At 31.9% G+C, this 15731-nt stretch overlaps 1 protein-coding gene across 1 annotated transcript in view; it reads left to right on the top strand.

Moving 5' to 3' along the window:
- Positions 1 to 12953, top strand: part of LOC134687978 (uncharacterized) — a 29750-nt gene extending 16797 nt beyond the window's left edge. Inside the window, exons 7-8 of the mRNA XM_063548444.1 lie at positions 7577 to 7790; positions 12935 to 12953. Of these exons, the coding sequence (XP_063404514.1) occupies positions 7577 to 7790; positions 12935 to 12953 (233 nt within the window). The remainder of the gene's footprint in view (positions 1 to 7576; positions 7791 to 12934) is intronic.
- Positions 12954 to 15731: the final 2778 nt, after the last annotated feature.

The raw sequence follows: 15731 nt of genomic DNA, 5'->3' as shown, positions 1-15731 counted from the left end.
TTTTGGATATTGTTTCTAAAACTGTTCGTAAAAACCGTTCTCACGGTTGTAGAACAAATCGCAATCAAAGAAAATTTCGGGCCAATCATACCAATATTTCGGACCTTATTTCTATTTCAAAAAACAACGGCAGACATTATCTGTTAACAAAACTCTGTTCGTTACCGGTTAATAAGTTAAATAAAATTTTGGAGGATTGCAACACAATTTCATATAGCAGTCCTAAGTATGAAATTATTCAAATTATTATGGCATATTGTTATTCTAAATTATTTCCCAAAATTGATCGCCCTGAAGATCATAAAAAACATTTTATTAAAATTAAGTATGTCAACAAAGGCTTTGATTTTGTAAATATTGCCGGTATATTTAACGACCATTCTGTTAAAGAACAAATTCCTGGATATTTTGACAATACTGAGCTACCTCTTATTTGTTATATTTACAAGAAATCTACCCGGAAATTTGTGTTTAATTATAGTCAATTGTGTAAAGATGTTAATATCAGTGAAAATACACCTACTTCATGTAATTGCAGTAATTCCGAATATATTTATGGACCCATTTCCCATGTTATAACAGGAGATCTTAACATCGTTCAAGACCGAGAGTTAAAATCATTTCTCAGTAAAGGACCTAAATATCGTCCCCCGTTAATTATTAATTGGAATGAGTGTCGTAATATCATCCACGACTCACTCCTTACTTACTGTATGAAATGGATAAAACGGGAAAAAGCTGACAAAAAATCTTTGGACTCTTTTTTTAATTCAGTAATGAAGATAGTTGATATACGTATTCAACATTTTAAAGAACATTTTACTATTAACAATAACCACAATAAACCTATTTCTCGTATCAAACATAAACTAAAAGAACTAGCCAAGGAATTTGTTTTTGTCCCGGCCGATAAAGCTGCTAATAATATTATTATTGTTTGACGTAAATTTTACATCGAGGTTCTGAAAAAGGAAATCACCAATTCACCAACATTCCAACTGACTCCATTTTCAGAAAACGAAATCTGTAACAAACATAAACTTTTAGCCACCGCTTTACAAGCAGAGCCAAATACAATGAAAGTTCCAACTATGTATTGGCTTCCGAAGCTACACAAAACCCCTTACAAATATAGATTTATTTCGTCTTCAAGCCATTGTTCAACTACTAAATTGTCTATTATTCTTACCAGCACACTTGGTACAATTAAAAACCTTATAATAAATTGTTCAAATAAGGCCTTCGAAAATAGTGGAATAAATTACTTTTGGAGTGTCAAGAACTCGTTGGAAGTACTTGATAAATTGCATGCTTATATTGGTGATTTTGAATCTGTTCAAAGTTTTGATTTTTCTACCCTGTATACCACATTGCCTCACATTCTCATTAAGAAAAAATTCACACATCTAATTAAATGGGCATTCAAAAAATCAGAATGTGAATATATATGTTCAAACTCTTTTGGGTCATTTTTTAGTAGCAATAAACAAAAAAACTATGTTAATTGGACATGCTTTGATACTATATATGCCCTTGAATTTTTACTAGAAAACATTTTTGTTCGCTTTGGGGATTCCGTATATCGTCAGATTATCGGAATTCCAATGGGGACTAACTGTGCACCACTTATTGCGGACCTCTTTTTGTATTGTTACGAGTTACAATTTATGACAAAAATAAGCAAAGACCCATCAAAACAACATCTGATAAACAAATTTAATAATACTTTTAGATATTTGGATGATATTTTGGCTCTCAATAATGACGACTTCAGTATGTATATTAATGAAATTTATCCTGGTGAACTCACTTTAAATAAAGCTAATACTAACAATGACCACTGCCCTTTCCTCGATCTTGATATCTATATCACTAACGGAAAGCTGAATACTAAAATTTATGATAAAAGGGATGATTTTTCATTTCCTATCGTTAATTATCCGTTTTTAGATGGTGACGTTCCCTTGTCACCATCTTACGGTGTTTATATATCTCAACTTGTACGATTCATTCGTGTATGTAACAATGTTTTAGATTTTAACGAGAGAAATTTATGTATTACTGAAAAATTATTACACCAGGGTTTTCGATATCACAAACTAGTCAAAACATTTACTAAATTTTATCATCGGTATAAAGACATCATTCGTAAATATAGCTCAACATGCAGACTTTTTATACGTTCAGGTATTTCACATCCAATTTTTTATGGAAATATTCTTTACAAAGCACAAAGGTGTCAGTATTCACCTCATAAACTTACAAAACCTTTGAATAGACTTATTAAGAAGGGATATAATTACGATACTGTTGTCAAGTCATTAAAGATTGCATATTTTGGCGTTAATATTGAGTCACTGATAAGGTCTTTGTGTCGGAACTAAACACATTTATTCTAAAAACAGTTGTTGGCATGACACGGGTTATGTTCTTCTCATATATGTTATGATGGTATGATACTAAACCCCTTACGGGAAGGATTGTGCCTGATGTTCATATGATGAAATCATAATCTTTCAGTCAGTTTAATTGAAGTCTGGAGCTGGCATGTCAGTTAACTGCTAGTAGTCTGTTGTTATTTATGTATTATTGTCATTTTGTTTATTTTCTTTGGTTACATCTTCTGACATCAGACTCGGACTTCTCTTGAACTGAATTTTAATGTGCGTATTGTTATGCTTTTACTTTTCTACACTGGTTAGAGGTATAGGGGGAGGGTTGAGATCTCACAAACATGTTTAACCCTGCCGCATTTTTGCGCCTGTCCCAAGTCAGGAGCCTCTGGCCTTTGTTAGTCTTGTATTATTTAAATTTTAGTTTCTTGTGTACAATTTGGAAATTAGTATGGCGTTCATTATCACTGAACTAGTATATATTTGTTTAGGGGCCAGCTGAAGGACGCCTCCGGGTGCGGGAATTTCTCGCTACATTGAAGACCTGTTGGTGACCTTCTGCTGTTGTGTTTTTTGGGATACGATTGCTGTCAAGCAATCTGTAGACTTTTACCATTGACCCTATGACACACTCCCTCACGTCATTCGTTTTATTCTAAACATTCGGAAACATCTCAGATTCTTATGATTGTCTTGCTTTAAAAGGTAAAAACAAGCAAAACAATTGAACATAAACAACTTTCCTGTAATGTTTTACTCATAATCTTCATGTATGATATTTTCCTTGACTTATATGCGTGTTTTTAACAATACGGAAAATCAGAATTAAACAGTATTTATATTTAGTGTTTTTATAAATTTAGAAACACGTCAGAGGGAATTCCCAAATTTTGATAACTTGCGAGAGTTCTCTGAAAGCCGATCGATAATTCTATTTCTGTCACAAGAACTGAAGTGGAGTATTTCTATATTTTACCGTTATGAAACTGATATTTGATACTGTACTCTCATAAAGAAATGGAGAACCATTCATCATATCATTTAATAAACGTTCTTGTTCCAAGTCGCAAGTCGCGGTTTGTTTATGTATTAATGTCCATGCGTGGTCTCACTAATTAGAGACAAAAAGAATTGTAGAGACAAGAAGCGACAAGAAGAATAATATTAGCAACAAGAAACTATTTAGCGACAAGAAAACATTTTTTTATTTATATTACTTATTCGAAATAAATATTAAAAAAATATGCAAAAGAAAACAATTTCAACTACAGGAAAGTTAATTTTGATAGGGGGGAAAAATGAAACTTGTAAATCTAATTCAGTTGCTACATTTATTTACATGATATTTTATAAGGTATCACAGGAAGTATATTTTGTCTTTTTATTTGTTTTTAAAACCATTTTTGTACAATATAAAATTAACTTGCAAAATGCATTATTTGTGCATAATTGTCCAGAAAATTCATACACAAATTGTGAAATACAAATTAAGAACTGAAATCAAACAAGAGGAAAACATAATTAAAATGTGAATATTTTTCATCATTTTATTTAGTGTATTGTCTCATTTAACGATATTTATCATGTTTATGCATATAGATTGAAGATTAAAGGAAACTGATGACAATCTTGAGTTTTCAACAGTTGTTCACTATTCGGTACAATAATTGTATATTCTGGTGCGTGTAATTGATGAAGGTGTTAATGGATGTTATTGTAGCAATAAAACAAAGGACACGCACCTAGTTAATCTCATTTGTTGCTCTTAATTGTGTATTACCTTAGAGTGAAGCCACAGCTAATGTTGGTCCTATCAGGAAAAATTAATTGTACAGTTGGGAAGGAAATAATATTTCATGTTTTTGTTTTATTAAATCCTTCAAAAGGAAGGTGACAAATCTTTGTTTTTATTTTCATTTTATAGCGTTTACATTTCCTTTGCTCTTACACATGTTTAATTTCCACATCTATCAATATGATAATAAAAAGTACACAATCTCTTCATCGATTTTTTTTTATTTCTTCATCTTTCAATATAATCCTAAAAAATATTTTGGTGTATGTGATAACAAAATGTATTCTTGTCGCTAAATAGCTTCTTGTTGCTTTTTGTCACTTATTATTTTTCTTCTTGTCGCTTCTTGACGCTTTTTGTCGCTAATTAGTGAGACCCCACATGCGTGTAGTTTTCCTGATTTCAAGGGGTATCAGATTGAGTGATTCCCCGCTTCATTGATTAATTTGAAACTCATGGGATTCTTTCTATGTCTGTCTGCATATGGAGGGCTTTTGTTGTTGCATAATTTTAAATCACATGCATAATTTAAATTAAAATAAATGTTTCATCGTAAAAATTACCTATAACACCCCTTCAGCAGAAATGGAATCTTCCATGTTATCGTTTCGAGTTGTCTCCCTTTTCGAAGTATTCGTCAAGAAGAATTAACTCGTTAATGCCGGTAAACGTCGTATTATATTAAGAACGATCTCAATGTAAACAGAGGAGTGTGTACGGAAAGGAGTCATGCCCTCTGACCCAAAGGAACTTCAATAATTAAAGAGTAAGAAATGGGGTTCCTCCTAAACTGGTCCGCCGTTCTATATATAGCTTCGCACCGAAGGTCAGTGTAGCGATAAGTGAACACAATATGATAGGGGTCCAGTTTAGGGTTCCTCCTAGAATTACGATGATAAGATACGGAAGCAAGTTAACTCGTACCACGGCATTGGAACCAAAAAAGTTAACTTGTACTACTGGGAAGTCGTAACATTCAGAAAAATATATAAAAAATATGATGTTTTATGGGTTTCTGTTTGTAAACTTAATAGAAATAAAGTTGAATTACTTGAATTTTACACAGGAGTTAAATGAAAACTTAGACAAAAATAAAGAATGTTTTAAAGCATTAATGTTTTAACTGATCTTTCAAACTAGAACATAGGCGGATCCAGCCCCCCCTTTTTTTGTGGAAAAAATTTGGTTGATAATAAAGGGAATCATTGAAGCATGACTGGAGCGGGCCTCCTCTTGGGTCAGTCAGCGGGCTCCCCCTTAGGAAAAGTTCTGGATCCGCCACTGTAGAACTTAATCCAGAGGAAAGTTAATTAAAACATTGCATTAACTGTACCTTATTAAAATTGAACATGTTGAATATATATATATCCAATTTAAGTTAATTAAAGCTGTAATCCATGATCACAAATTGAATGCTATGTTTACAATTGTTGAAAGCCATGTGCTTTTTTTGCGGGGAAAATGCGGACCCTCTTAACAGGAATCAGTTAAATTTCATTGTTTCATTTATTTATAGACAGTAAAAATAATTTTGGCAATCATTTTCACTAACTGCTAAGATTTTATTATTCATGAAAAATTTTCTTCGGGTGAAACTGTATATACCTTAATTATCTACATCTGCCACAGTATTTTCTATCCAATATACAAGGAACATAAGCTACAAATTGGTCATTGTACTTTCAAATTATATACATTTTACAGACTTAAGAGGTTTTGGGGGAAAGTAACGTATATCATGTATATTCATCATTTAACACCATTTGAATGCATTTAAACGAGTTAGCAATGGTACGAGTTTTTTTTTTTTTAATTGTACGAGTTTACAATGGTACAGGATAACTATAATTCGATAAAACACAATAAGTACATGGCTCATACACTTGTAACGGGGATTGGCTATTCTTTAAGTTGAGTGACTATTCAGATTGTTACATTTTGCATGTGCAGTTGAATTAGTTTAGAGAATAATACTATCCAGCTGTACCAGGGTTACCGGCCAAAAATGCTTGAGACTCGCGCATGTTCATGCTTTTTTTGCAACAGTATTCTTGGATCTATTTCTTTCCTCTTTGATCTTTTGAATTTTGGCCAAATCTCATGCATTTGTTTAATGAAAATTTGGCAGAACTGCTATACATGTGTCAATGAAAACTATGGCAATCGTATCCCTCAGAGCATTCTGCTCTTTGATTTATTTTGGTCGGGTAGTTGTCTCTTTGACACATTCCCCATTTCCATTCTCAATTTTATGTTTGTAGTTTCCAGACAATAACATGTGTTAAAGTATATGAATCTCTCTGAAATTATAAATTGGGAGTTATGAATCAAAACATTTAGGAATTAGGGGCAAAAAAGGGGAAACACTTTTTTTTTCTGGATAAATTGAAATTGAGACAATTTAAAAGCAGTGTAAGGGAGGTCATCCCAATATGATATGTTTGATTACCTTTTACATTGCTTTTAAATTATGTATAAAGGAGTTATGGAATTTTGGGATTAAGAAGTTACTACTAAATTTATGATGATTAATTAAGGAATATTGATTTTAGCCAATGGTTTTGTTTATCATTTTCTATTTTCTTTCATTTTTGGTTGTGTTGTTTGGAAAATGGGTGAGGGTTAAAAAAGTGGGGGGGAGGGGTATTTTTTATTTTATTTTCTGGGTTGGTGTTGCTTGGAACAAGGGTGGTGGTGGAGTGGGTAGATATTTTTTTTGTTAGGCGAGATAGTCAATTCGCAACAGCAAAATGAATTTCACAAAAGCAAACCATTTTGCATAAATTCCCATCCTTAACCTACCGAATTCTACAATTGATTGTCTCCTGATAAATAAAAAGAAATCAAATCAGCTGAGTAGCATCCTCAGATAAAAAATATCATAAAGTAATAACTCAAACAGACACTCAGTTTCTTGTTTCAATAGTATTGAATGTTAAATCCATGGATTTTCAAAGTCACTTTTGTATTTATTTCATTTAAACGTCAACAGTATTAGTCTTAGGTCGTTTTGAAAAATTTTTATTTTCATTGTAGAGTGCCATTTTTGTTTGATTATGTTTACCTGTGAGACTTGTAAAATTCTAGTTGCCTCCCTATTATCTATTGTGATAGCGATTTGATTTTCACTATGAAGTCAGAAGGCCTGCCAGTTTAAGTGATTTTATAACTCTTGCATTTTTGGTGACTTAAACCGTCATTTCGTCTGCTAAATTTTTGCCTGTTATGACTTGTAGTTGTTAAAACTTAAATGTTGTAATTAGTCTCTGATGGAGAGTTGTAAATGGTTTTTATACCACATCTTCTTATTTATTTATATTTCAGTAAGCATAAACAAAATTTCAAACTGTAGCAAAGGACATTATTGCATAAGTTTTATATATTACAGATAATGAGACAAAAGATGATGGTGAAAACTGTCATATACCTAATTATAGACTGGACAGCAGATATGCTAAGAATGAACATATTATTGATGCCATGGAACATTATGATTGCAATTTTCAAGAGAGCATTGAGGAATATAAAATGGTACTGATGTCTGATTTAAAGTTACTTAATTATAATGGTGTGAAAGAAAAGAATGACAAAAAAAGCAAAAGGTATGATTTTAATTATGACTGTTTTTTATTAAGCTTTCTCATCACTTGATGTTGGGCAGCATCAACTGTTAACTGTTATAAGAATCACAAAAATAGGTATCTTATGATCAAGGTAAAAAACATGGTCCCTAGAATTTGATATGTTTTTCAAATTCACATGTTGAAGAGAGTGGTTAAGGTTTAGTTTTGTAGAATGTGTTTTGCCATTTTTATACGACCCAAAAAATTTAAATTTTGTTGGTTGTATATTGCAATTGGTATCACATCGTCGTCCTCAGTATCGTCCGAGACAGATGGTTTCTGGATAATAACTTTAATATAAGTAAATAGAAACTGATAAAATTTTAACACAATGTTTTTAAACACAAAAGAAAGGTTTGGATTAATTTTTGTGGTTATGGTTCTAAAGATTTAGGGATTAGGGATCCAAAGGGGCCCAAAACAAGCATTTATTTAGTTTCAGGACAATAAGTTGTGTACAAGTATTTCAATTGCTCTGATATTGTTCCACAATGTTTATTACCATTATAAGCATAAGGTTGGGATTTATTTTAAGGGTTATGGGGCAAAAAGTCCAGGAATTAAGGGCCAAAAAGGGGCCAAAAACAAGCATTTTATTAGTTTTAGGACAATTTCTTGTGTACAACTGAATGGATCGCCTGACATTGTACCACATGGTTCCATATATCAAAGGGAAGGCTGGGATTGAGTTTGGGGTTAATTTCCCCCAATATGTAGGAATATGGGGCCAAAAAGAAGCATTGTTCTAGTTGAAAGACAATAACTTGTGTTTAAGACTTAATAAGTGTATGGATATCTCTGAAATTAAACTCCACAGTTTCTTACTACAAAGGAAAGATTTTTTAAGAAGTTAATACTATTAATCAATAAAATATTGTGTCCGGTGACCCGGCCAACCAACCAAGATGGCCGCCATGGCTTAAAATAGAACATAGGGTTAAATGCAGTTTTTGTCTTATAACTCAAAAACCAAAGCGTTTAGAGCAAATCTGATGGGGTTGATATTGTTTATCAGGTCAAGATCTATTTGCCCTGAACTTTTCTGATGAATCGGACAACCCTTTGTTGGGTTGCTGCCCCTGAGTTAGTAATTTTAAGGAAATTTTGCTGTTTTTTGTTTTAATCTTGAATATTATTATAGATAGAGATAAACTGTAAAACAATAATTTACAGCAAAGTAAGACCTAAAAATAAGACCACATGACCAAAATGGTCAGTTGACCCCTAAGGAGTTATTGCCCTTTATAGTCAATTTTTAACAATTTTCATAAAATTTGTAAATTTTTACTAACATTTTCCACTGAAACTACTGGGCCAATCATTAAAGATAGGGATAATTGTACACAGCAAGAATGTTTAGTACAGTAAGATATACAAACACATCACTATCACCAAAACCCAATTTTGTCATGAATCGATCTGTGTCCATTGTTGAATATTCACATAGACCAAGGTGAGCGACACATGCTCTTTAGAGCCTCTTGTTTTTGGAAAGATTAGAACTTGTTCTAAATCTTTACTTAGGCACCACCCTCCCTAACAACAGGACAGGTTAGCTACTATTACTTAATGCATTCACACTAAAATATAGTTCCCTATGGTTCTCATGTATGTGCACATAATACAAATATAAACTGACAAAAAATTGATATATTATTGGAGCAGTTAATTCAAGAATGTATGTCATTAAGGTGTGTTGATGTACAGGCTTTTCTTATCACTTGGCGTCCGTCGTCGTCGTCGTCCGTTGTCGTTAACAATTTTTCAAACATCTTCTCCTCTGAAACTACCGAATGGATTTGGATGAAACTTAATATGATTGTTCCTTAGAGTATCCTGCACAAAGTGTGTGCTTGGATTTTTGATCCGTCAAAAAACATGGCCGCCGTTACTTAAAATAGAACATAGGGGTCAAATGCAGTTTTTGGCTTATATCTCAAAAACCAAAGCATTTAGAGCCAATCTGACAAGGTAAAAATGTTCATTAGGTCAAGATCTATAAGCCCTGAAATTTGCAGATGAATCAAACAAACCATTGTTGGGTTGCTGCCACTTAATTGGTAATTTCAAGGAAATTTTGCAGTTTTTGGTCATTATCTTGAATATTATTATAGATAAAGATAAACTGTAAACAGCAAAAATGATCAGCAAAGTAAGATCTACAAATAAGTTAATATGACCAAAATTGTCAATTGACCCCTTAAGGGGTTATTGTCCTTTAATGACAATTTTTCACAATTTGTTCATCATATTTGCTAACTTTAAAAAATCTTCTCCTCTGAAACTACTGAACAGATTTGGATGAAACTTAGCATGATTGTTCCTTAGATTATCCTGCACAAAGTGTGTGCTTAGATTTTTGATCCGTCAAAAAACATGCCTGCCGTTACTTAAAATAGAACATAGGGGTCAAATGCAGTTTTTGGCTTATATCTCAAAAACCAAAGCATTTAGAGCAAATCTGACATGGGGTAAAAATATTCATTAGGTCAATATCTATCAGCCCTGAAATTTTCAGATGAATCAAACAAACCATTGTTGGGTTGCTGCCACTTAATTGGTAATTTCAAGGAAATTTTGCAGTTTTTGGTCATTATCTTGAATATTATTATAGATAAAGGTAAACTGTAAACAGCAAAAATGATCAGCAAAGTAAGATCTACAAATAAGTTAATTATGACCAAAATTGTCAACTGACCCCTTAAGGGGTTATTGTCCTTTAATGACAATTTTTCACAATTTGTTCATCATATTTGCTAACTTTAAAAAATCTTCTCCTCTGAAACTACTGAACAGATTTGGATGAAACTTAGCATGATTGTTCTTTAGATTATCCTGCACAAAGTGTGTGCTTAGATTTTTGATCCGTCAAAAAACATGCCCGCTGTTACTTAAAATAGAACATAGGGGTCAAATGCAGTTTTTGGCTTATATCTCAAAAATGAAAGCATTTAGAGCAAATCTGAGATGGGATAAAAATGTTCATTAGGTCAATATCTATCAGCCCTGAAATTTTCAGATGAATCAAACAACCCATTGTTGGGTTGCTGTCATTTAATTGGTAATTTTAAGGAAATTTTGCAGTTTTTGGTCATTATCTTGAATATTATTATAGATACAGATAAACTGTTAATAGCAAAAATGTTAAGCAAAGTAAGATCTACAAATAAGTCAATTTGACCAAAATTGTCAATTGACCTCTTAAGGAGTTATTGCCCTTTAAATACTTTTTTCACAATTTGATCATCATGTTGACTTACTTTAAAAAATCTTCTACTTTAAAAAATCTTCTCCTTTGAAACTGCTGTATCAATTTCAGCCAAACTTAGGCTAAATGAGTTTCAGAGTATCTAGTATAAATTTTATATTTCATTTCCTTGTATGTCAAGAAACATAGCTCCTATGGCTAAAATAGAACATAGGAGAAAATGATTTTTTTTTGCTTTTGAAGAAAAAAGGACGATTCAAAGAACATTTGAATAAATTGAAAAGCCAAAATAATCATTGATGAGAGATTAAACCAAAAAAATTCAGGTGAGCGATTCAGGCTCTTGAGAGCCTCTTGTTTAAAAACATTTTGATTAGGTAAGTGGGTATTGATTCAACTAGTATGATTGACAACTGTCATTATCACTAAACAATCAGAGACAAGGTGGACCTTTAATTACAATGCCCCGCCTCCTAAACTGCCAATCAAATTGACCACATTACCTATCAACCTCAGTCTTACATAATTATACAGACCACTCCTATATGCATCTAATTCTTAATACACAAGTATTTGACCTCATAATTAAATACACAAATGTGTATATTAGATGTTTGATATTTATAAGGATGATAGATTTATTTATTGCCAATTACTTTTGATCTACATTACATAAAGTGATTCTGTAAATTATATCTGAAAGATAAATGATTAATGGATTAACAAGATCTTAAAAAAAATGAAATATGAATATAAATATGAATATATAAAAGGTATTCAAGTATGGCCTATAATTTACTTGATAAATTTCCAATAATCATCTGTAAATAATTAACAATTTAGATTAGTTCACTTTTTTTATCAGGAATTTGCTTGAAACAGTTTTAAAATTTTAAACTTTGAATTATAACAAACCATTGTTTATTAGTTTATTTCCCATCAATCATTATGTCTATTTTAGTCATTTGAATTATTATTAGAAGTAAATATATATTTTTGCAATCAAGAAAGAATACACATTTCAATAAAATAAGTTTTTTAATTGGTTTACGTTGAAAAATAAAATTGAAAATGCCCTGTGTTGAAAAATACTATACAATTTGATCAAAAGGCACTCTAAAACTTTTAATCTTCAATACCATATAACCTCTGTTTCAACTTACAAAATGCCCTTAAACAACATTTTTAGATTATTTTTGTCGGCACTTTTAAGCTTTTAGCTGTTGGTCTAAATTTATGTCTTACAAGGATAGTTTGTAGCATTTGCTAGAAGAATTTTTGCATTTTATTGTTTTCTTGAAACATGTTCAGAACTGGCAACATAATTTCGATTAGATATAAACTGCAGTTTAAATGAAATTGTGCAAATTTAGAGACCCTTTTATTTAATTTGAGCTCATTTTATCCTCATCCTAGAAAAGCAAGTTTCCTTCTAAAGACTTGCTGTAAATGCAATAATGCTTTATGAATGTTCATTTTTCCCCACCATACCTTAATATGAAATAATTCAAACTACTGTTCTAATCTTTCCATGAGTGATATCCATCATTATTATATAATAATATATAACTATATGACTGCAACAGTTTGTAATCGAAACTCCACTGAATCCACACAACATAATTAAATAAAACTTTGTAGATAATTAGGACACTATTTCCATTTGCATGTCAACAGGAAATTAAGATTCAAAATTTTCTCTTGGAGTTATGCCCCTTTGAACTTACAATATTGGCCTACTAATCATGCTTATACTATGTACTACTGCAACAGTTTGTGATCCAAACTCCTCTGATCCACACTACAGAATTTCATAAAACTTTGTAGACATGATAAGTTAATGTGCAAGAATTTTTTATCAGTTGACTTTTGTAGGAGTTATCAGTCTTTGACACTCTTTTTGTTATTTACTCAGTTGGGACATGGGTATGTGAGCATGCTCACAAAGGTTCAAATTCTTTAATTCTCGCAAGATTTATAGAGCTAAAATGATATCACAATATATCCGTTTTGAAGATTGAGAAAAATGTTTCAATTTTTTAGGAAAAAAGATAGCCAGACAGAAAGTCTACCTACTGATGAGGTTGCTGTAATCTTGGGCTTATTTTTATGGCTTTGCAACTTTACATGTGTTGCTGTTATAAATATTATCGCTGAACTCTGGTGTATGGAAGTTATGATATATTTAACTTTTGTTTGCTTTGGGGTATTTTTATATTTGAATATGTTGGAAAGAAGTGTCGGAGAGATGACAACCAAATATGAAGACCTTTTTGATAAATCATGGTGAGTTGTAAATAAATGCAATATCTATCAGATGATTTAATAGGAGAAAGCCTCCAAATAATTCTAAACAAATGATACAGTATTTCAAATGTCACCAGGAAAAAAAGATCATTGATTAACAGTGTTTAAAGCACAAGCTATTCAAATGACCTCTTATCTGCAGTGTTTATGTTTTATATTGCACTGTTGCATAGTTATACCCTTGAAACAAAATTCCATAGGATATAATGTTTTTGACCCATCTTTCTGTCCTTGATCCTGTTCTTGTCATTGAACCTCATGTGAAACAACATAACAGAATTTCCAGTCTCCAAATGTTACGAAACTTACACAATAAAAAAAATGATCAAGTTCAAATTTGGATTGCATTGTTTCATCCTTCCTTGCTCACATGGCTAAGTTTTAATTAACTTTTACTTGTATTTTAGTGCGAACTTAACGTGTTAAAAAAAACACTGAGCCATGGGCACAAGGCTTAACCTATTTAGTTGAGTTAGTTTTCATCATACATTCCTTTCAATTTTCCAGAATTCAAAATTATTACAGACTCAAATAATTCTTTGAGTAAAGGATACTGCTATCTTTTCTTTCTTCAAATATAAATTGGAGAAAATTAGTGTTGTCAACCGTTAACCGGTTAACCGGTTAATCGGTTAAACGACGGAATACCGAATACCAAAAACACTAACAGGTTAACCGGACTTTTTTCATCTTTATACCAATGAATTTGGTTTGTTGAGAAATAAAGATAGATATATTTAATTTTGATAGATTTGAATTACATTTGTATTGAAACCATTAAATATATATATAGTTATGTTTTATTTAAAAATTGTCGTCTTGGTTATTAATTTGACACATCAATAATTGTCCAGTATATTGATTGCTATTGTTAATCCTAAAAACATAAAACTAATTAGATTTCAGGCAAGATCTTAAAGAAACATAATTAGTATATATGTTTTTTTAACAGTAATAGTCGAGCCTGCAACTTTTGTTGCAGAATGCTCGACATAGGGATAGTGATCGGGCGGCGGCTACAGCGGCCCCGGCGGTGGTGTTAGCTTACTTCTTAAAACGTTTATATTTTAGAAGGGGAAAGACCTGGATGCTTCATACTTTGTATAAAGATGCCTCATGTTACGAACTTTCCGTCAGTTACATGTCCAATGTCCTTGACCTCATTTTCATGGTTCAGTTACCACTTGAAAAAAAAGTTCAGAATTTTTGTAATGTTGAATTCTCTCTTATTATAAGTAATAGGATAACTATATTTGGTATGTGTGTACCTTGCAAGGTCCTCATGCCCGTCAGACAGTTTTCACTTGACCTCGACCTTATTTCATGGATCAGTGAACAAGGTTAAGTTTTGGTGCATGTGGTCAAGTCCATATCTCAGATACTATAAGCAATAGGGCTAGTATATTTGGTGTATGGAAGGACTGTAAGGTGTACATGTCCAACTGGCAGGTGTCACCTGACCTTGGCCTCATTTTCATGGTTCAGTGGTTATAGTTAAGTTTTTGTGTTTTGGTCTGTTTTTCTCATTCTTTATGCAATAGGTCTACTATATTTGTTGTATGGAATGATTGTAAGGTGTACATGTCTAGTGGGCAGATGTCATCTGACCTTGACCTCATTTTCATGGTTCAGTGGTCAAAGTTATTTTTTTAAGTTTTGGTCTTTTTATCTAATATTATATGCCAAAGGTCAACTATATTTGGTGTATTGAAATATATTATGATCTAAATGTCAGTCTTGCAGGTTTTATTTGACCATGACCTTAATTTCACGGTTCATTGCAGTGTTAAGTTTTTGTGTTTTGGTCTAATTTTCTTAAACTTTAAGTAATAGGTCAACTATATTTGTTGTATGGAAGCATTGTTAGCTGTACATGTCTGCCTGGCATGGTATATCTGACCTTGACCTCATTTGCATGGTTCATTGGTCTTTGTTTAGCTATCTTGGTTAATGTTAAGTTTATGTGACAGTTGTAATAAAGCTTTATACTTAGTACTATCAACATAATATCAATGATTAGTAAAGAAGGCGAGACATTTCAGTGTGTGCACTCTTGTTTTAAATTAGCAATGAGATTAAATTTTACTAATTACTTCACTATTTTGTTTATGATCTAATATTGTGTAAACCTACATCTAAATGTGCACCCTCCGTAGTGCAAGGGTTAGTCTTACTTTAAATTAGAAAAAAGAATGTGAAATACAAACAAATGTGAATGTTCCCAATGTATACGTGTTAGTACGAGAAACATGCTAAAAGAAAAAAGCAAACACAGGAAAGAAACAGGTCGTACGGTGACCTATAGTTGTTAATTTCTGCGTCATTTTGGTCTTTTGTAAAGAATTGTCTCATTGGCAATCATACCACATCTTCTTTTTTATAATTACTAATTTCAAATCGAAACG

This window comes from Mytilus trossulus, chromosome 10 (assembly GCF_036588685.1).
Source record: "Mytilus trossulus isolate FHL-02 chromosome 10, PNRI_Mtr1.1.1.hap1, whole genome shotgun sequence".
Lineage (NCBI taxonomy): Eukaryota > Metazoa > Mollusca > Bivalvia > Mytilida > Mytilidae > Mytilus > Mytilus trossulus.
Note: the sequence above shows the minus strand (reverse complement) of the source record. Positions and strands in the feature narration are given on the sequence as shown.